This window comes from Physeter macrocephalus, chromosome 20 (genome assembly GCF_002837175.3).
Source record: "Physeter macrocephalus isolate SW-GA chromosome 20, ASM283717v5, whole genome shotgun sequence".
In the NCBI taxonomy this organism is placed as follows: Eukaryota; Metazoa; Chordata; class Mammalia; order Artiodactyla; family Physeteridae; genus Physeter; species Physeter macrocephalus.
The window spans coordinates 84,878,015-84,899,233 of NC_041233.1; the positions used below are offsets into that span (position 1 = coordinate 84,878,015).

Below are 21,219 nucleotides of genomic sequence, written 5' to 3' on the forward strand. Positions count from 1 at the left end.
TGGTCTATGGACCAGTATTGTGTTCATTCAAACTCTTGGTTTATGCCTCACCTCAAGTGACCTTTGCACTCTAGCAGTCATAAGTGTGTTTTCTAAATCTGTGATTCTGTGTCTCTTTTGTCATTTAGTTCATGTGTAGCAATTTTCATATTCCACCTATAACTGATATCTTATGTTAAGTCTCTTTCTTTCTGACTTATGTCCCTGAGAATGATCGTGCCTAAGTACACCGAAGTTGCTGCAACTGGCCTTATTTCATTGATTTCATGGCTGAGTTATATTCCATTGTACATAACTATCACAACTTCTTTATCCATGTTTTCCTTCCAAGGAAATTTCAGTTGTATCTAAGTCCAGGCTCCTGTAAACAGACCATCATTAAATGTTGTGGTGCATGTGTCTTGTCGAGTTTTGGTTTTCCCAAGATATACGCCCATGAGTGAAAGTGCCTTATCCTCTGTAGTTGTGTTTCTTAGATTTTTGGGGAAAACACAATACACTTCTCCAGAGTGCGTTGGCAATTTACCATCCCACAATCAGCATAAAATGGCTCCCTTTTCTCCACGCCCTATCCTGCATTTCTGGGTTTTACTGTTTGTGAGGATGGCCCTTCGGCCCGATGCAAAGTGATACCAGTTGATATTGTTGATTTGCACCACGGGCCTGCTTGGTTGGCCAAAAAGGCCGTATGCGTTTTCCTGAATATATTCAGGAAAAACGCATACGGCCTTTTTGGCCAGCAGCATCGTTGAAGAAGTTCTGCCCCTTTCCATGTGCTTTCGAGGCGAGACCAATCTCCCTCTTGAAATCCCGCCCCTGCAATTCTGCTTTGCTTTCAAGTTCTTTTTCATGACTTACCTCAAGGCATTTTTCCACATTAGGTATCCTTTACAATCCTGCAGCATTGTGAATTGTAGTGCCCCTGAGCTCCACTTCTCAACTTGTTTCTTTGGGAACTGACCACCAAACAGCAGGATTGCTTCAAGCCCTATTCTTGTTCCGAGGGTAAGCTGAGCCTTTGGTCAATTCTTCTTCCTCATTGGAAAGCAGAGTGGCATGGCCTGTCCAAACACCTAGGCGTTGTCACTCATTGTTCCCCCCATTCCAGTTCATCCTCCGGACAAATTCCAAACTGTGTAAAAGAGCGTGTTAAAGGCACTGGTTCCCAAAGTGGGCAGATTGTTAGGAAAGAGGCTGGAGGTGTGAACCTGAGCACCAGAAGATGAGGAGATGTGGTGGTTTTTCCAAACTCTTCCCGATCCAATGGTGTACCTTCCTCTGGGTATCCCCTGCATGTTTTTGCAGTACAAAGGGTCACCTGCATCTGGCGGTTTGTGACCTATGGAATCAGAACCAGGCAGTATTACTCAAAAGGGGCTGCCTTTGCTGACACCTGCTCACCAATCCTCTCACCCCACGAGTTTCCAGCCTTAGGACCCATCCAGCTGTGCCTTTAGATATGGTCAACTCAGGTTGCATCGCAGCCCCTTGGTTAGAGATGGGTCAGGATATTAGTTCAGGATAGTCTCAGGACTTTAGATATTGATGGCAGCAGAGCCTGGGTTAGGACTAGCATCAGAGCCTTTGTAAACTACAGTGTCAGGGACTGTGTTAGGTGTGGTGTCAGGGCCTTAGTTAGGGACAGTGTCAGAGCCTGAGTTAACAAGAGCCTCCAGGCCTCAGTTAGGACAGGTTAACGGCCTCAGGACTGATTTCAGGGCCTTAGTTATGGACAGCATCAGGGATTGTGTTAGCAAAAGAGACTCGACATTAGCTAAAGACAAGATTAGGTAAAGGTCTAGGGATAGTGTCAGGAAATGATCTACGGATAGCATGAAGACCTTAGTTATTGAGAGCATCAGGGCCTAATTTAGGACCAGTGTCTGGCTTCAGGTAGGGACAACTTCAGAGCTTGAATGAGGGAGAGCAACAGGCCTTGAGTGAGACCTAGCATTAGGGCTTTAGCTAGGGAGAGTGTCAGGGCAGACTTAGGAGCAGCATCAGAGCCTCGGTAGGATCAGCCTCAGTAACTTTGTTAAAGACAATATCAGGGCCTCTGTTAGGGACAGCCTAAGGGCCTCACTTAGCAACAGCATCAGGGCTTACTCATGGAGAGTTTTGGTAAGAGATGGGTCAGGAAATTAGCGCAGGATAGTGTCAGAACTTTAGATTTTGACTGCATCAGGGCCTTAGTTAGGGACAGTGTCAGGCCCTGACTTAGGACAAACATCCAGGACTTAGGTAGGAACAGTGTCACAGCCTCGAGACTAATTTCAGGGCTTAGTTAAGGACACCATCAAGGCTTTAGTTAGCATAAGAGGCACGACATTTGCTAGTTATAGGGTCATGTTAAGGTCTAGGGATAGTGTCAGGAAATGACTGAGGGATAGTGTCAAGACCTTAGTTACTGAGAGCATCAGGGCCTAATTTAGGACAAGTGTCAGGGCTTCAGGTAGGGACAGCATCGGAGCCTGACTTAGGGTTGAGTGACAGGGCCTGAGTGAGGCCTAGCATCAGGCCCATAGCTGGGGACCCTGTCAGTGCATGACTTAGTAGCAGCATCAGGGCCTTTTTTGGATCAGGATTAGGGTCTTAGCTAAAGACATGATCAGGGCCTGAGTTAGTTACAGGGTCAAGGTCTCAGTGAGGGATAGCTTCAGGGCCTAGTTTCGGGACAGCCTCAGGTCTTCACTTAGGGACAGCGACAGGGCATTCTTAGGGACAGTGTCAGGACTTTGGTTAGATGGGTCAGGATATTAGCTCAGGATAGTGTCAGGATTCTAGGTATTGCTGGCAACAGAGCCTATATTAGGGACACATTCCTGGCCTTAGATAGAGACAGTGTCAGGGCCTTAGTTAGTACTAGTCATGGCCTTAGTTAGGGACAGTATTAGGGTTTCAGTTAGGATAAGATGAAGGACATTAGATCGAGACAGTCAGGTTCCAGGCCAGGAATTGTGTCAGGAAATGACCTAGGGATAGTGTGAAGACCTTAGTTATTGAGAGCATCAGGGCCTTAGTTAGGACCAGTCAGGATCTTAATCAGGACCAATGCCAGGGCTTGATGTACAGACAGCATCAGAGCCTAACTACAGTACAGCAACAAGGCCTAAATGAGGCCTATATTTTGAGCCTGAGTTAGGGACAGTGCCAGGGCATGACTTAGGAGCAGCATAAGGGCCTCTGTAGGATCAGCATCAGGGTCTTCATTAAAGACATTATCAGGACCTCTGATAGGGACAGCCTCAAGGCCTCACTTCAGGACACCGTCAGGGCTTATCTTGGGACAGTTTCAGGACCTTGGTAAGACATGGGTAAGGATATAGCTCAGGATAATGTCAGGACTTTAGATACTGATGGCAGCAGGGCCTTAGTTAGAGACAGTGTCAGGGTCTGAGTTAGGACTAGCATCAGAGCCTTTGTTAGGTACAGATTCAGGGACTGAGTTAGGAGTAGTGTCAGGGCCTTAATTAGGGACAGTGTCAGGGTCTGAGTTAGGTGTAGTGTCAGGGGCTTAGTTAGGGACAGTGTCAGGGCCTGAGTTAGGACGAGCCTCCAGGCCTCAGCTACAGACAGGTTCATGGCCTTAGATAGGGACAGCATCAGGGATTTAGTTAGCATAAGGGTCTTGACATTAGTTAAGACAAGGTTAGGTTAAGATCTAGAGATAGTGTCAGGAAATGACCTTGGAATACTATCAAGACCTTAGTTACTTAGAGCATCAGGGCCTTATTTAGGACCAGTGTCAGGGCTTTGGGTAGGGACAGCATCAGAGCCTGACTTAGGGAGAGCAACAGGGCCTGAGTGAGGCCTAGCGTCAATGTCTTAGCTAGGGACAGTGTCAGGGCATGACTTAGTAGCAGAATAAGGGCCGAGGTAGGATAAGCCTCATGGGATTTGTTAAAGACATTATCAGGGCCTCTGTTAGGGACAGCCTCAGGGCCTCACTTAGGGACAGCATGAAGGTCTACTTAGAGACAGTTTCAGGACCTTAGTAAGAGATGGGTCAGGATATAAGCTCAGGAGAGTGTCAGGACTTTAGATATTGATGGCAGCAGGGCCTTAGTTAGGGACAGTGTCAAGGCCTTAGCTAGGACTAGCATCAGGGCCTCTGTTAGGTACAGTGTCAGGGCCTGAGTTAGGAATAGTGTTAGGGCCTTAGTTAGGGACAGTGTCAGGGCCTTAGTTAAGACTAGTCAGGGCCTTAGTTAGGAAGAACATTAGGGCTTCAGTTAAGATAACAGTTAGGACATTATCTCAGGACAGAGTCAGGTTCCAGGACAGGGATAGTGTCAGGAAATGACCTACGGATAGCATGAAGACCTTAGTTATTGAGAGCATCAGGGCCTTAGTTAGGACCAGTGCCAGGGCTTGATGTACGGACAGTGTCAGAGACTAACTAAGGTACAGCAACAGGGTCTAAGTGAGGCCTATATTTTGGGCCTCAGTTAGGGACAGTGTCAGGGCATCACTTAGGAGCAGCATAAGGGCCTCTGTAGGATCAGCATTAGGGTCTTCTTTAAAGATATTATCAGGGCCTCTGTTAAGGACAGCCTCAGGGCCTCACTTGGGGACAGTGTCAGGGCTTACTTTGGGAGAGTTTCAGGACCTTGGTAAGACATGTGTCAGGATATTTGCTCAGCATAATATCAGGACTTTAGATATTGATGGCATCAGGGCGTTAGTTAGAGACAGTGCCAGGGCCTGAGTTAGGACTAGCATCAGAGCCTTTGTAAGGTACAGTGTCAGGGACTGGGTTAGGTGTAGTGCTAGGGTCTTAGTTAGGGACAGTGTCACGGCGTGAGTAAGGGCAAGCCTCCAGGCCTCAGTTAAGGACAGGTTCACTGCCTCGGGACTAATTTCAGGGCCTTAGTTAGGGACAGCCTCAGGGATTTATTAGCATAAGAAGCTCAACATTAGCTAAAGACAAGGTTAAGTTAAGGTCTAGGTATAGTGTCAGGAATTGACCTAGGGATATTGTCAAGACCTGAGTTACTTAGAGCATCAGAGTCTTATTTAGGACCAGTGTCAAGGCTTTGGGTAGTGACAGCATCAGCGCCTGACTTAGGGAGAGCGACAGGGCCTGAGTGAGGCCTAGCATCAATGCCTTGGCTAGGGACAGTGACAGAGCATGACGTAACAGCAGCATAAGGGTCTCGGTAGGATCAGACTCAGGGGATTTGTTAAAGACATTATAAGGTCCTCTGTTAGGGACAGCCTCAGGGCCTCACTTAGGGACAGCATCAAGGCCTACTTAGAGACAGTTTCAGGATGTTAGTAAGACATTGGTCAGTATATAAGCTCAGGATAGTGTCAGGACTTTAGATATTGAGGGCAGCAGGGCCTTAGTTAGGGACAGTGTCAAGGCCTTAATTAGGACTAACATCAGGGCCTCTGTTAGGTACAGTGTCGGGACCTGAGTTAGGAATAGTGTTAAGGCCTTAGTTAGGGACAGTGTCAGGGCCGGATTTAGGACAATCATCTAGGCCTTAGTTAGAGACAGTATCACGGCCTTGGACTAAATTCAGGACCTGAGGTAGGCACAGCATAAAGGCTTCAGTTAGCATAAGAGGCAGGACATTAGCTAGGGACAGGGTTAGGGTAAAGTCTAGGGATCATGTCAGGAAATGACCAAGGGATAGTGTCAAGACCTTAGTTACCAGGCTTCCCTGGTGGCGCAGTGGTTGAGAATCTGCCTGCCAATGCAGGGGACACAGGTTCGAGCCTTGGTCTGGGAAGATCCCACGTGCCGTGGAGCAACTAGGCTTGTGAGCCACAACTAGGCCTGTGAGCCTGTGCGTCTGGAGCCTGTGCTCCGCAACAAGAGAGGCTGCAATAGTGAGAGGCCCGCGCACCGCGATGAAGAGCGGCCCCCGCTGGCCACAACTAGAGAAAGCCCTCACACAGAAATAAAGACCTAACACAGCCATAACTTAATTAATTAATTAATTTTTTTTAAAAAAGACCTTAGTTACTGAGAATATCAGGGCCTTATTTAGAACCAGTGTCAGGGCTTCAGGTAGGGACAGCATCAGAGCCTGACTTAGGGAGAGCAACAGGGCCTAGTGAGGCCTAGCGTCAGGCTCTTAGCTGGGGACACTCTCAGAGTATGCCTTGGGAGCATCATCAGGGTCTTTGTTGGATCAGCATTAGGGTCTTAGTTAAAGACATGATCAGGGCCTGAGTTAGTCACAGCGTCAAGGCTTCAGTTAGGGAAAGCTTCAGGGCCTGAGTTAGGGACAGCCTCAGGGCTTCACTTAGGGACAACGACAGGGCTTTCTTAGGCACAGTGTCAGGACCTTGGTTACAAATGAGTCAGGATATTAGCTCAGGATAGTGTCCAGATTTTAGTTATTGCTGGCAGCAGGGCCTATATTAGGGACAGATTCCGGGCCTTAGTTAGAGACAGTGTCAGGGCCTTAGTTAGGACTAGTCAGAGCCTTAGTTAGGGAGAGTATTAGGGCTTCAGTTAGGATAAGAGGTAGGACATTAGCTCGGGACAGAATCAGGTTCCAGGCCAGGGATAGTGTCCGGAAATGACCTAGGGATAGCGTGAAGACCTTAGCTACTGAGAGCATCAGGGCCTTAGGACCACCATCAGTGCCTTAATCAGGACCAGTGTTAGGGCTTCATGTACGGACAGTGTCAGAGGCTAACTAAGGTACAGCAACAGGGCCTAAGTGACACTATTCTGAGCTAATATCTTGACCCATCTGTAACCAAGGTCCTGACACTGTCCCTAACAAAGGCCCTGACACTACTCCTTACTCAGTCCCTGACACTTTACGTAACAAAGGCTCTGATGCTAGTCCTAACTAAGCCCCTGACACTGGCCCTAACTCAGGGCCTGACACTGTCCCTAACTAAGGACCTGCTGCCGTCTAAAGTCCTGACAGTATCCTGAGCTAATATCCTGACCCATGGCTTACCATTTCTGAAACAGTCCCAAAGTAAGCCCTGACGCTGTCCCTATGTGAGGCCCTGACGCTGTCCCTAACAGAGGCCCTGATAATGTCTTTCACGTAAAACCTAATGCTGATCCTAAAGGGGCCCTTATACTGCTTCTGTCATTCCTTGACACTGTCCCTAACTCAGGCCCTAAACATAGGTCTCACTTAGGCCCTGTTGCTGTACCATAGCTAGGCTCTGCCGCTGTCCCTATGTCAAACCCTGACACTGGTACTGATTAACGCCCTGATGCTGGTCCTAACTCCGACCCTGATGCTCTCAATAACTAAGGCCTTCAAACTATCCCTCGCTCATTTCCTGACATTATCCCTAGCCCTAAAGAAGACTTGGTCTGTAGCTAATGTCCTGCCTCTTATCCTACCTGAAGTCCTAATGCTGTCCCTAACAAAGGCCCTGACTAGTCCTAACTAAAGCCCAGACACTATCTCTAACTAAATCCTAGAAACTGTCTCTAATGTAGGTCCTGCTGCAGGGATAACTAAAGTCCTGACACTATCCTGAGCTCATATATCTGACACATCTCTAACCAATGTCCTGACACTGCCCCTACGTCAGCCCTGAACCTATCCCTAAATAAAGCCCTGAGGCTGTCCCTAACACAGGCCCTGAAGCTATCCCTAACTGCGGCCCTGATGCTCTGCCTAACTCAGGCCTTGAAAATGTCATGAACTAAGACCCTAATGCTGATGCTACAAAGGCCCTGATGCTGCTCCTACGTCATGCCCTCACTCTGTCCAGGGCTAAGGCCATGATGTTAGGCTTCACTCAGGCCCTGTTGCTCTCCCTAATTCTGGCTCTGGTGCTGTCCCTACCTGAAACCCTGATGCTGGTCTTAAATAAGGCCCAGATCCTCTCAGTAACTAATGTCTTGACACTATCCCTAGGTCATTTCCTGAGACTATCCCTAGATCTTAACCTGACCCTGTCCATAACTAATGTTGTGCCTCTTATGCTAACTAAAACCCTCATGCTGTACCTAAGTAAAGCTCTGAAATTAGTCCCGAGGCTGTGACACTGTCCTTAACTAAGGCCTGGATGCTCAACTTAAGTCAGGGTATCACATGGTCCCTAACTCACACCCTGACATGATACCTAACAAAGGCTCTGATGCTAGTCCTAACTAAGGCCTTGACACTGTCCCTGACTAAGGCCTTAACACTACTCTTAACTCAGGCCCTGACACGATACCTAACAGAGGCGCTGATACTAGTCCTAACTAAGGCCCTGACAGTGTCACTAACTAAGGCCCTGACACTACTCTTAACTCAGGCACTGACATGATACCTAGCAAATGCTATAATGCTAGCCCTAACTACTGTGCTGATTCTGTCCCTAAATAAGGCCTTGACACTGTCACTAACTAAGGCCCTGACACTACCCTTAAGTCAGGCTCTGACATGGTGCCTAAAAAAGGCTCTGATGCTAGTCCTAAATAAGGCCATAACACTAGCCCTAACTAAGGTCCTGACACTACACCTAACTCAGGGCCTGACACTGCCCCTAACTAAGGCCGTGACACTACTCCTAACTCAGGCCCTGACACAATTCCTAATGAAGGCTCTGATAGTACTCCTAACTGAGGCCCTGACACTGGCTCTAACTAAGGCCCTGACACCACACCTAATTCAAGTCATGACACTGTACTTACAGAGGCACTGATGCTACTCCTACCGCAGACCCTGACACTGTCCCAAACAAAGGCTCTGCTGCCATCAATATCTAACGTCCTGACACTATCCTGAGCTTATATCCTGACCCATCTCTTACTGAGGTGCTGAAACTGTCCCTAACAGAGGTCCTGATAATGTCTTTAACAAAGACCCTGATGCTGATCCTAAGAAGCACTTGTGCTGCTCCTAAGCTTTGCCCTGACACTATCCTTAACTAAGGCCTTGACAGTACTCCTAACTCAGGTCCTGACACGATACCTAACAAAGGCTCTGATGCTAGTCCTAACTAAGGCCCTGAGACTGTCCCTAAGTATGGCCTTGACACTACTACTAACTCAGGCCCTGATACTGTCCCAAAGTAAGGCCCTGACAGTACACCTAACTCAGGCCCTGACACTGTCCCTAACTGAGGCACTGACACTACTCCAAACTCAGACCCTCACACCATTCCTAACAAAGACTCTGATGCTAGTCCTTACTAAGGCCCTGACACTGGCCCTAACTAAGGCCCTGACACTACTCCTAACTCAGGCCATGACACGATACCTAACAAAGGCTCTGAAGCTAATCCTAACTAAGGCCTTGACACTGTCCCTAACTAAGGCCCTGCTGTCATCAATATCTAAAGTCCTGACACTATACTGAGCTTATATCCTGACCCATGTCTTACTAACGTCCTGACACTGTCCCTAAGTAAGCCTTGCTGCTCTCCCTAAGTGAGGCCCTTAGGCTGTCCCTAGCAGACGCCCTGATAATGTCTTTAACAAAGACCCTGATGCTAATCCTACAGAGGCACTTGTGCTGATCCTAAGCCTTGCCCGGACACTGTCCCTAGCTAAGGCCCTGGTCTAAAATAAGGCCCTGATGCTCTCAATAACTAAGGCCTTCAAACTATCCCTCGTTCAATTCCTGACATTATCCCTGGCCCGTAACCTGACTCGGTCCATAGATAATGTCCTGCCTCTTAACCTACCTGAAGCCCTAATGCTTTCCCTAACTAAGGCCCTGACTAGTCCTAACTAAGGCCCAGACACTGTCTCTAAGGCCCGGAAACTGTCCCTAATATAGGCCCTTCCGCCGGCAATAACTAAAGTCCTGACACTATCCAGAGCTAATATACTGACCCATCTCTAACAGAGGTCCTGACACTGCCCCTAAGTCAGCCCTGACCCTATCTCTAAATAAAGCCCTGAGGCTGTCCCTAACACAGGCCCTGAAGCTATCCCTAACTGAGGCCATGACGCTCTGCCTAACTCAGGCCCTGATCATATCATGAACTAAGACACTAATGCTGATCCTAAAAAGGCTGTGATGCTGCTCCTACGTCATGCCCTCACAATGTCCACGGTTAAGGCCCTGACGTTAGGCTTCACTCAGGCAATGTCGCTCTCCGTAATTCAGGCTCTGGCACTGTCCCTACCTGAAGGCCTGATGCTGGTCCTAAATAAGGCCGAGATCCTCTCAGTAACTAATGTCTTGACACTATCCCTAGGTCATTTTCTGACACTATCCCTAGATCTTAACCTGACCCTGTCCATAACTAATGTCGTGCCTCTTACGCTAACTGAAGCCCTCATGCCGTACCTAGTTAAAGAGTGGAAATTATTCCCGAGGCTGTGACACTGTTCCTAACTAAGGCCTGGATGCTCGTCTTAAGTCAGGGCAAGATACTGTCCCTAACTCAAGCCCTGACACTACAGCAAACACAGGCCCTGACACTGTCCCTAACTCAGTCCCTGACACGATTCATAACAAAGGCGCTGATGCTAGTCCTAACTAAGGCCTTGACACTGTCCCTAACTAAGGCCTTGACACTATTCCTAACTCAGGCCCTGACATGATACCTAACAGAGGATCTGATGGGCGTCCTAACTAAGGCACTGACACTGTCCCTAACTAAGGCTCTGACGCTACACCTAACTCAGGCTCTGACACTGTCCCTAACAAAGGCCCTGACACTACTCCTAACTCAGGCCTGACATGATACCTAACAAAGTCAATAATGCAAGTCCTAACTACTGCCCTGACTCTGTCCCTAACTAAGGCCTTGACAGGGTCACTAACAAAGGCCCTGACACTACCCCTAAGTCAGGCCCTGACACGTTACCTAACAAAGGCTCTATGCTAGTCTTAACTAAGGCCCTAACACTGGCCCTAACTAAGGCCCTGACACTACTCCTAACTCAGGCCATGACACTGTCCCTAACTAAGGCCCTGACATGATACCTAACAAAGGCTCTGAGGCTATTCCTCACTAAGTCCCTGACACTGGCCCTAACTAAGGCCCTGACACTACTCCTAACTCAGGCCCTGTCACGATACCTAGCAAAGGCGCTGATACTAGTCCTAACAAAGGCCCTGACACTGGCCCTAACTAAGGCCTTGACACTACTCCTAACTCAGGCCCTCACACGATTCCCAACATAGTCTTTGATGCTAGTCCTAACTAAGACCCTGACACTTGCTCTAACTAAGGACTTCACTCTACTCCTAACTAAGGCCCTGACAGAGTCCCTAACTAAGGCCCTGACAGTGTCCCTAACTAAGGCTGTAACACTACTCATATCTCAGGCCCTGACACGATTTCTAACAAAGGCTCTGATGCTACACCTAACTAAGGCCATGTCACTGTCCCTAACTACAGCCCTGACAGTACTCCTCATCAGGCCCTGAACACAATTCCTAACATAGGCTCTGATGCTAGGCCTAAATAAGGCCCTGACACTGGCCCTAACTAAGGCCATAATACTACTCCTTAATCTGGCCCTGACACTGTCCCTAACTAAGGCACTTACACTATACCTAACTCAGACCCTGACACTATCCCTAACTAAGGCCTTGACACTACTCTTACATCAGGTCCTGACACTGTCCCTTACTAAGGCCTTGAAAATACTTCTAACACAGGCCCTGACACGATACCTAACAAAGGCTCTGATGCTAATCCTCACTAAGCCCCTGACACTGGCCCTAACTAAGGCCTTGATACTACTCCTAACTCAGTCCCTGACACTGTCCCTAACTAAGGCCCTGACGCTACTCCTAACAACCCTGACATGATACATAACAAAGGCTCTGATGCTAGTCTTTACTAAGGCCCTGACACTGTCCCTAACTAAGGCCCTGAGACTATTGTTAACTCAGGCAGTGAAACTGTCCCTAACTAAATCCCTGACACTACTCCTAACTCAGGCGCTTATACAATACCTAAAGAAGGCAATGATGCTACTCCTAAGTAAGGCTCTAACACTGGCCCTAACTAAGGCCTTGACACTACTCCTAAAACAGGCCCTTACACTGTGCCTAACATAGGCTCTGATGCTACTCCTAACTAAGCCCCTCAAACTGGCCCTAACTAAGGCCTTCACACTTCTCCTAACTAAGGCCCTGACAGTGTCCTTCACTAAGGCTTTAACACTACTCCTACCTGAGGCGCTGACACGATACATAACGAAGGCTCTGATGCTAGTCCTAACTAAGGCCCTGTCACTGTCCCTAACTAAGGCCCTGATAGTACTCATAACTCAGGGCCGAAAACAATTCCTAACATAGGCTCCGATGCTAGGCCTAAATAAGGCCCTGACACTGGCGCTCACTAACGCTATGATTCTACTCCTAATTCTAGCCCTGACACTGTCCCTAACTAAGGCCCTGACACTACTCCTAACTCAGGCCCTGACACTGTCCCTTACTACGGCCATGAAAATACTCCTAACTCAGGCCCTGTCACAATACCTAATGAAGGCTCTGATGCTAGTCCTAACAACGGCCCTTACACTGTCCCTAACTAAGGCCCTGATGCTACTCCTAACTCAGGCCCTGACACAATACATAACAAAGGCTCTGCTGCTACTCTAAACTAAGGGTCTGACACTGTCCCTAACTAAGGTCCAGACACTGCTGGTAACTCAGGCCCTGACACTGTCCCTAAATAGGCCCCTGACACTATTCCTAACTCAGGCAGTGAAACTGTCCCTAAATAAGGCCCTGACACTACTATTAATTCAGGCGCTGATATGATACCTAACGACGACAATGATGCTACTCCTAAGTAAGACCCTGACAGTGGCCCTAACTAAGACCCTGACACTAATCCTAACTCAGGCCCTGACACTGTGCCTAACATAGGCTCTGACGCTAGTCCTAACTAAAGCCCTGACAGTGTCCCTAACTAAGGCTTTAAAACTACTCCTACCTCAGGCCCTGACACAATACGTAACGAAGGCTCTGATGCTCGTCCTAAATAAGGCCCTGTTACTTTCCCTAACTAAGGCCCTGACAGTACTCCTAACTCAGGCCCTGACACTGTCCCTAACTAAGGCCCTGATGCTACTCCTAACTCAGGCCCTGGCACGATACCTAAAAGAGACTCTGATGCTAGTCCTAAGTACGGCCCTGACACTGTTCCTAACTTAGACCCTGACACTACACTTAACTCAGGCCCTGACTCTTTCCCTAACTAAGGCCATGATGCTACTCCTAACTCTGGCCATGACATTGACCCTAACTAAGGCCCTGACACTACTCCTAACTCAGGCCCTGACACAATACCTAATGAACACTCTGATGCTACTCCTATCTAAGGCCCTGACACTGGTCCTAACCCAGTCCCTGACACTACACCTAACTCAGACCCTAACACTGTATGTAACAGAGGCACTGATGCTACTCTTAACTCAGGCCTTACACTCTAACTAACACAGGACCTGCTGCCGTCAATATATAAAGTCCTGAAGATATCCTGAGCTTATATCCTGAACTATCTCTTACTAAGGTCCTGAAACTGTCCCTAAGTGACACTTGACGCTGTCCCTAAGTGAGGCCCTGAGGCTGCCCCTAACAGAGGCCATGATAATGTATTTAACAAACACCCTGATGCTGCTCCTACATCATGCCCTCACACTGTCCAGGGCTAAGGCCCTGACGTTAGGCTTCACTCAGGCCCTGTCGCTCTCCCTAATTCAGGCTCTGACACTGCCCCTACATGAAGCCCTGATGCTGGTCCTAAATAAGACCCTGATCCTCTCATTAAGAAGCGTCTTGACACTATTCCTAGATCATTTCCTGACATCATCCCTAGAGCTTCACCTGACCCTGTCCATAACTAATGTCATGCCTCTTATGCTAACTAAAGCCCTCATGCTGTACCTAAGTAAAGCCCTGAAATTAGTCCCGAGGCTGTGACACTGTCCCTAAATAAGGCCTGGATGCTCGTCTTAAGTCAGGGCATGAAACTGTCCCTAACTAAGGCCCTGACTCTACTCCTAACTCAGGCCCTGACACGATTCCTAACAAAGGCTGTGATGCTAGTCCTAACTAAGGCCCTGACACTCTCCCTAACTAAGGTCTGGACATTAATACTAACTCAGGCCCTGACACTGTCTCTAACTAAGGCTCTGATGCTATTCCTAACTCAGGCCATGACACTGACCATAACTAACGCCCTGACATACTCCTAACTCAGGCCATGACACAATACCTAACAAACGCTCTTAGGCTAGTCCTAACTAAGGCCCTGACACTGTCCCTAACTAAGGCACTGACACTACTCCTAACTCAGGCCCTGACACGATTCCTAACATAGGCTCCGATGGTAGTCCTAACTAAGGCTCTGATACTGGCCCTATCTAAGGCCTTGACACTACTCCTAACTCAGGCCAAGACACTATTCCTAACTCAGGCAGTGAAACTGTCCCTAACTAAGGCCCTGACACTACTCCTAACTCAGGAGCTGATATAATACCTAACGAAGGCACTGATGCTTCTCCTAAGTAAGGCCCTGACGCTGTCCCTAACTAAGGCCTTGACACTACTCCTAACTCAGTCACTGAAACTGTCCATAACTAAGGCTCTGACACTATTCCGTACTCAGGCCCTGATACTGTCCCTAACTAAGGCCGTGACATGATTCCTAATGTAGCCTCTGATGCTAGTCCTAACTAAGGCCCTGACACTGGCCCTAACTAAGTCCATAACACTACTCCTAACTCAGGCCATGACAGTGACCTTAACTAAGGCCCTGACACTACTCCTAACACAGGACCTGACACAATGCCTAACGAAGGCTCTGATGCTACTCCTAACTAAGGCCCTAACACTGGTACTAACCCAGTCCCTCACACTACACCTAACTCAGACCCTGAAACTGTACCTAACAGAGGCACTGATGCTACTCCCAACTCAGGGCTTACACCGTTCCAAACAAAGACACTGCTGCCATCAATATCTAAAGTCCTGACACTCTCCTGAGCTTATATCCTGACCCATCTCTTACTAAGGTCCTGAAACTGTCCCTAAGTGACACTTGATGCTGTCCCTAAGTGAGGCCCTGAGGCTGCCCCTAACACAGGCCCTGATAATGACTTTAACAAACATCTCGATGCTGCTCCTACGTCATGCCCTCACACTGTCCAGGGTTAAGGCCCTGATGTTAGGCTTCTCTCAGGCCGTGTCATTCTCCCTAATTCAGGCTCTGATGCAGTCCCTACCTGAAACCCTGATGCTGGTCCTAAATAAGGTCCTGATCCTCTCAGGAACAAACGTCTTGACACTATCCCTAGGTCATTTCCTGACATCATCCCTAGATCTTAACCTAACCCTGTCCATAACTAATGTTATGCTCCTTATGCTAACTAAAGCCCTCATGCTGTACCTAAGAAAAGGCCTAACATTATTCCCGAGGTTGTGACACTGTCCCTAACTAAGGCCTGGATGCTCGTCTTAAGTCAGGGAATGATACTGTCCCTAACGAAGACCCTAACACTACTCGTAACTCAGACCCTGACAGTGTCCCTAACTAAGGCTTTAACACTACTCCTACCTCAGTCCCTGACAGGATACGTACGGAAGGTTCTAATGCTAGTCCTAAGTAAGACCTGTCAGAGTCCCTAACTTAGGCCCTATACTACTCCTAACTCAGGCCCTGACACTGGCCCTAACTCAGGCCTTGATACTACTCCTAACTCAGGTCTGACAGTGTCCCTAATTAAGGCCCTGACACTACTCCTAACTCAGGCCCTGACACGATTCCTAACAAAGGCTGTGATGCTATTCCTAACTAAGGGCCTGACACTGTCCGTAGCTAAGGCCTTGACACTACACCTAACTCAGGCACTGACACTGTCCCTAACTAAGGCCCTGACGCTACTCCTAACTCAGCCCTGACACGATACATAACAAAGGCTCTGATGCTAGTCTTTGTTTTTTTTTTTTTGTCTTGAAAGTATTTATTATTCAATAATTCTTTCCCCCTCTGCCCCACCCAGCCATTCTCTCATTCTACTTTTCTGATCAACCTAAAAGCTGAAATTATCCTTCTTCTCTATGGAGGATGAGAATAAACACTAAGAGCAATATACTTGCTCAGGCCTTCATCAGGCACCGTGTCACTCTGGGACACTGACCTTTAACAAACGCGGTCTTCCTAGGGCTCGATGAGGTAGTCCTTTTTCAAGGTCACTGGTGCATTCATGGAGCTGAAATGCCACTGCCCATCTAAGTACAACATGGACTCTCCATATGTTCTGGGGAAAACCAAGGGCACTTCTCTTTCCGACATGAACGTGAAATGAAAGACATTGGTGGTCATATGCTCTTTATCCTGTAGAGAGGCCACCTCACTGTGTACTCTGACTTGAATGTAATTTCCCTGCAAAGAAAGAAACAACAATGATCCAACTTCAACAGGTTTCTGAAACATGATATCATCCACGGTGACTATAAATGGTCGGGAACCACCGAAGTTACAAGCAGTAGCCCATCCAAGTTCATATGCTCTCCTCATAAGGAAACCACCAAAGATTCGATTGAAAATGTTCCGCTCCTGAGAGTGACAAATATCCAAGCTCTTCAGTTTTGAATTCTCCATCCACACTGCATTAGGAAGCAAAACTCGACTTCGAAAACTTATAGTCTTTGGATCCAGCGTGTTAAGAAACATCTCGTGTATGGTTGTCCTCTCCTCAGCAGTAGGAGCCATTTTCAGTAATGACATGGAGCTGAAGGCGACCCTTGTCCCCTTGTTCAATTCTGCTTGTTTAAAGAGCTCTTCTTCCTCTGGGCTTTCAAGGGTGAGTGGATTTACAAATGCCGGCCCTTTGTTTTCAGAATCACGAGGCACCATTACAAATGTCGCATCCAAAACAGGGGAAAATTCATTGTCGTGTAACTGGAACATATGCATCTTCACTTCCATGGACGTCTTCCCAAGCCAACTAACATGGCCACTGAACTTGATGTCCTGTTCTGGGCTTAAGCTCTTCTTACACATATCAATCCTGTCCACCAGGGCTGTAACTATCGATAAAGGAGACATCTTAGCTGAATGAATTTTGTTGTGCATGTAGCAAATAAGAACTCCTAAGCTGTCAAGATCCTCAAGAATCCTGCCAAACCTTACAGTGTTTTGAACGGTCAAATATTTCTCTCGTAATTCAGGCTGACTGCCCAAAGGTAAGAGAACTTCAATGTAACTGTCTTTCATTCTCCTAGGTGGCAGTCCTTTCTGTGACGTAGCCAGAAAACTATGAAGTAATTTTCTTTCCTCCATTGCTTTCACGTGGTCTCTCCAGTTTGTGGATGCTCCTACTATCTCCCGCAACTTATCTCGAACTTCATGAATGTGGAAGACTCTCTGTTTCTCAGGATTCTGAGATCCTTGAGTCAGTCCTCTGCTGGGAGCAAGCAGCCCTTTGCTCAGGGTACAAAGCCTTTTGCATCTTTCTATATCCATTTAGGTTTTGCCTTCTTCTTTTTCCTTTCTTCTTCAAGAAGCTTCAACAAACAGAATACAGGTATGCACAATAAATTCTGAGAGCTCAACATGCAAAGAGAGCAGCATTCAGGCTGACTGCAAGGTTGGCAAGAAAGTGGTGAGCTCCTTGGGCCCAGTGGGTACCAGCATGTGGTTGCTCACTGGCCTCAGAGTTGTTGAGGGTCTTCTTTGGATCCCACTTCTGATGTCAGAAAACATTTCTGGTACTCTTCATTCCTTTGCATAGATTCTTGGGTCCATCTGGTATCATTTTCCTTTAACCTGAAGAACTTCTTTTAGCATTCCTTGTGGTACAAGTTCACTAGTGATGAATGCTCTTGGCTTTAGCTTATCTGAAATGTCTTTATTTTGCCTTCATCTTTGAAGGACATTTTCACTGGATATAAAATTCTGGGTTGAAAGCATTCTTCCAATACTTTAAAGATGTTGTTCCACCATCTTCAGGTTTGCATTGTTTTTGATGAGAAACCAGTGATTAGTCTTAATTTAAGATTTTCTCTGTATCACTAGTTTTGAGAAATTTGATTCTGCAGTGCCTTGATGTGGTTTCTTTGTGTTTATGCTACTTGGCATTCACTGGGATTCTTGGATATGTTTGTTTCTAGTTTTCAACAAATGTGGAACATTCTGAAAGCTTAGGAAATTCTAGAAAACACAATACAAGCACACATTCCTTTAGTCATGAGAGCGATGACGTCATCACACATCAGTTCTCTGGAAAATTTCAGCGAGAGTAAGAAAGGGAAACAAAATCCTACCATTACTATGAAACTAGTTTTGAAAGGATCTTCGGATCCACAGGGCCCCTCAGACCACCCTATGAGAGCCACTGCTCTAATCCCCTTATCCCCCCATCGCCCAAAGCCAGGTCTCTCCAAGGAAGAAACAGCAAAGTCACTGGTCCAGGGCCAAAAGGGGAACCCCTCTCTTCCTTTTTGCGAAGGTTACTAGGGGACGCTTAGGCTCCGAGGTCGGGCTTTCGGGAAGGCTCCGCCAGGCGCCGCTAGAGGGCGCCGCTAGAGAGCCGCACCTGGCACCTCATCGCCCGCGCCCCCCGATGCTAGTCTTTACTAAGGCCCTGACACTGTCCCTAACTAAGGGCCTGAGACTATTCCTAACTCAGGCAGTGAAACTGTCCCTAACTAAGGCCCTGACACTACTCCAAACTCAGGCGCTTATACAATACCTAAAGAAGGCAATGATGCTACTCCTAAGACCTAACACTGGCCCTAACTAAGGCCTTGACACTACTCCTAAAACAGGCCCTTACACTGTGCCTAACATAGGCTCTGATGCTACTCCTAACTAAGCCCCTCAAACTGGCCCTAACTAAGGCCTTCACACTTCTCCTAACTAAGGCCCTGACAGTGTCCTTCACTAAGGCTTTAACACTACTCCTAACCCAGGCCCTGACACTGTCCCTAACTAAGGCCCTGATAGTACTCCTAACTCAGACCGTGACACAATTCCTCACATAGGCTCTGATGCTAAGCCTAAATAACAACCTGACACTGGCCTTAACTAAGGCTATGATTCTACTCCTAAATCTGGCCCTGACACTGCCCCTAACTAAGGCCCTGACACTACTCCTAACTCAGGCCGTGACCCTGTCCCTTATTAAGGCCATGAAAATAATCCAAACTCAGGCCCAGCCATGATACCTAGAGAAGGCTCTGATGCTAGTCCTAACAAAGGCCCTGACACTGTCCCTAACTAAGGCTCTGACACTATTCCTAACTCAGGCAGTGAAACTGTCCCGAACTAAGGCCCTAACACTACTCCTAACTCAAGCACTGATACAATACCTAATGAAGGCAATGATTCTACTCCTAAGACCTAACACTGGCCCTAACTAAGGCTTTGACACTACTCCTAACTTAGGCCCTGACACTGTCCCTAACTAAGGCCCTGACACTACTCTTAAAACAGGCCCTGACACTGTGCCTAACATAGGCTCTGATGCTACTCCTAACTAAGGCCCTGACACTGACCCTAACTAAGGCCTTGACACTACTCTTAACTTGTGCTCTGACACTGTCCCTAACTAAGGCCCTGACACTACTCTTAACTCAGGCCCTGATACTGTCCCTAACTCAGGCTCTGACACTGCACCTATTTCAGGCCCTGACACTATTTCTAACTCAGGCCCTCACATGATTCCTAACAAAGTTTTTGATGCTAGTCCTAACTAAGGCCTTGACACTGGCACTAACTCAGGCCCTGACACTGTCCCTAACTAAGGCACTGACACTACTCCTAACTCAGGCCCTCACACGATTCCTAACAAAGTCTCTGATGCTAGTCCTAACTAAGGCCCTGACACTGACAGTAACTAAGGCCTTGACACTACTCCTAACTCAGGTCCTGATATTGTCCCTAATTAATGCCCTGACACTATTCCTAACTCAGGCAGTGAAACTGTCCCGAACTAAGGCACTGACATTATTCCTAATTCAGGCGCTGATATGATACCTAACAAAGGCACTGATGTTATTCCTAAGTAAGGCCCTGACAGTGGCCCTAACTAAGGCCCTGACACTAATCCTAACTCAGGCCCTGACACTGTGCCTAATATATGCTCGGATGCTAGTCCTAACTAAAGCCCTGACAGTGTCCCTAACTAAGGCTTTAACACTTCTCCTACCTCAGGCCCTGACACGATACGTAACAAAGGCCTGATGCTAGTCCTAACTAAGGCCCTGACACTGGCCATAACTCAGACCTTGACACTACTCCTAACTCAGGTCTGACAGTGTCCCTAACTAAGGCCCTGATGCTATTCCTAACTCAGGCCCTGACACGATACCTAACAGAGGCTCTGATGCTAGTCCTAAGTACTACTCCTAAGTAAGGTCCTGACTCTGGCCCTAACTAAGGCCTTGACACTACTCCTAACTCAGGCCCTGACACTGTCACTAACTAAGGCCCTTACACTACCCCTAACTCTGGTCCTGACACGGTACCTAACAAAGGCTCTGATGCTAGTCCTAACTATGGCCATGACACTGGCCCTAACTAAGGCCCTGACACTACTCCTAACTCAGGCCATGACACTGTCCGTAACTAAATCCCTGAAACTAAACTTAAATTAGGTGCTGACAGTGTCCCTAACTAAGGCCTGGATGCTACTCCTAACTCAGGCCCTGATACTGTCCCTAACTCAGGCTCTGGCACTGCACCTATTTCAGGCCCTAACACTACTCCTAACTCAGGCCCTGACACGATACCTAACAAAGGCTCTGATGCTAGTCCTATCTAAGCCCTGACACTGGCCCTAACTAAGGCCTTGACACTACTCCTAACTAAGGCCTTGACACTGTCCCTAACTAAGTCTTTAACACTACTCCTAACTCAAGCCCTGTCACTGTCCCTAACTAAGGCCCTGACACGATACCTAGCAGAGGCTTTGATGCTAGTCCACTACAGCGTTGACACTGTCCCTAACTAAGACTCTGACACTACACCCAACTCAGGCCCTGACACTGTCCCTAGCTAAGGCCCTGACGCTACTCCTAACTCAGGCCATGACACTGACCCTAACTAAGGCCCTGACACTTCTCCTAACTCAGGCCCTGACAGGATACCTAACAAAGGCTCTGATGCTAGTCATAACTAAGGCCATGACAGTGTCCCTAACTAAGGCCCTGACACTAATCCTAACTCCGGACCTGATACTGTCCCTAACTAAGGCCCTGACAGTATTCCTAACTCCGACAGTGACACTGTCCCTAACTAAGGCCCGGACACTACTCCTAACTCAGGCGCTGATACAATACCTAACGAAGGCACTGATGCTGTGTTTTTTGG

The 21,219-nt window shown here is 47.7% G+C and overlaps 1 protein-coding gene across 1 annotated transcript; it reads right to left on the bottom strand.

The window, feature by feature from the left end:
• Positions 1–15,889: 15,889 nt before the first annotated feature.
• Positions 15,890–17,406, bottom strand: LOC102980043 (acyl-coenzyme A thioesterase 9, mitochondrial-like). Its single transcript, XM_055081080.1, has one exon. It carries the CDS (start codon positions 17,368–17,370, stop codon positions 16,063–16,065), a length of 1,308 nt encoding a protein of 435 aa, XP_054937055.1. The 5' UTR covers positions 17,371–17,406; the 3' UTR covers positions 15,890–16,062.
• Between the last annotated feature and the right edge of the window lie 3,813 nt (positions 17,407–21,219).

What these genes read in the sequence shown, in the direction of transcription:
- LOC102980043 (XM_055081080.1), bottom strand. Translation starts at nt 17,370, where the DNA reads ATGGATATAGAAAGATGCAAAAGGCTTTGTACCCTGAGCAAAGGGCTG.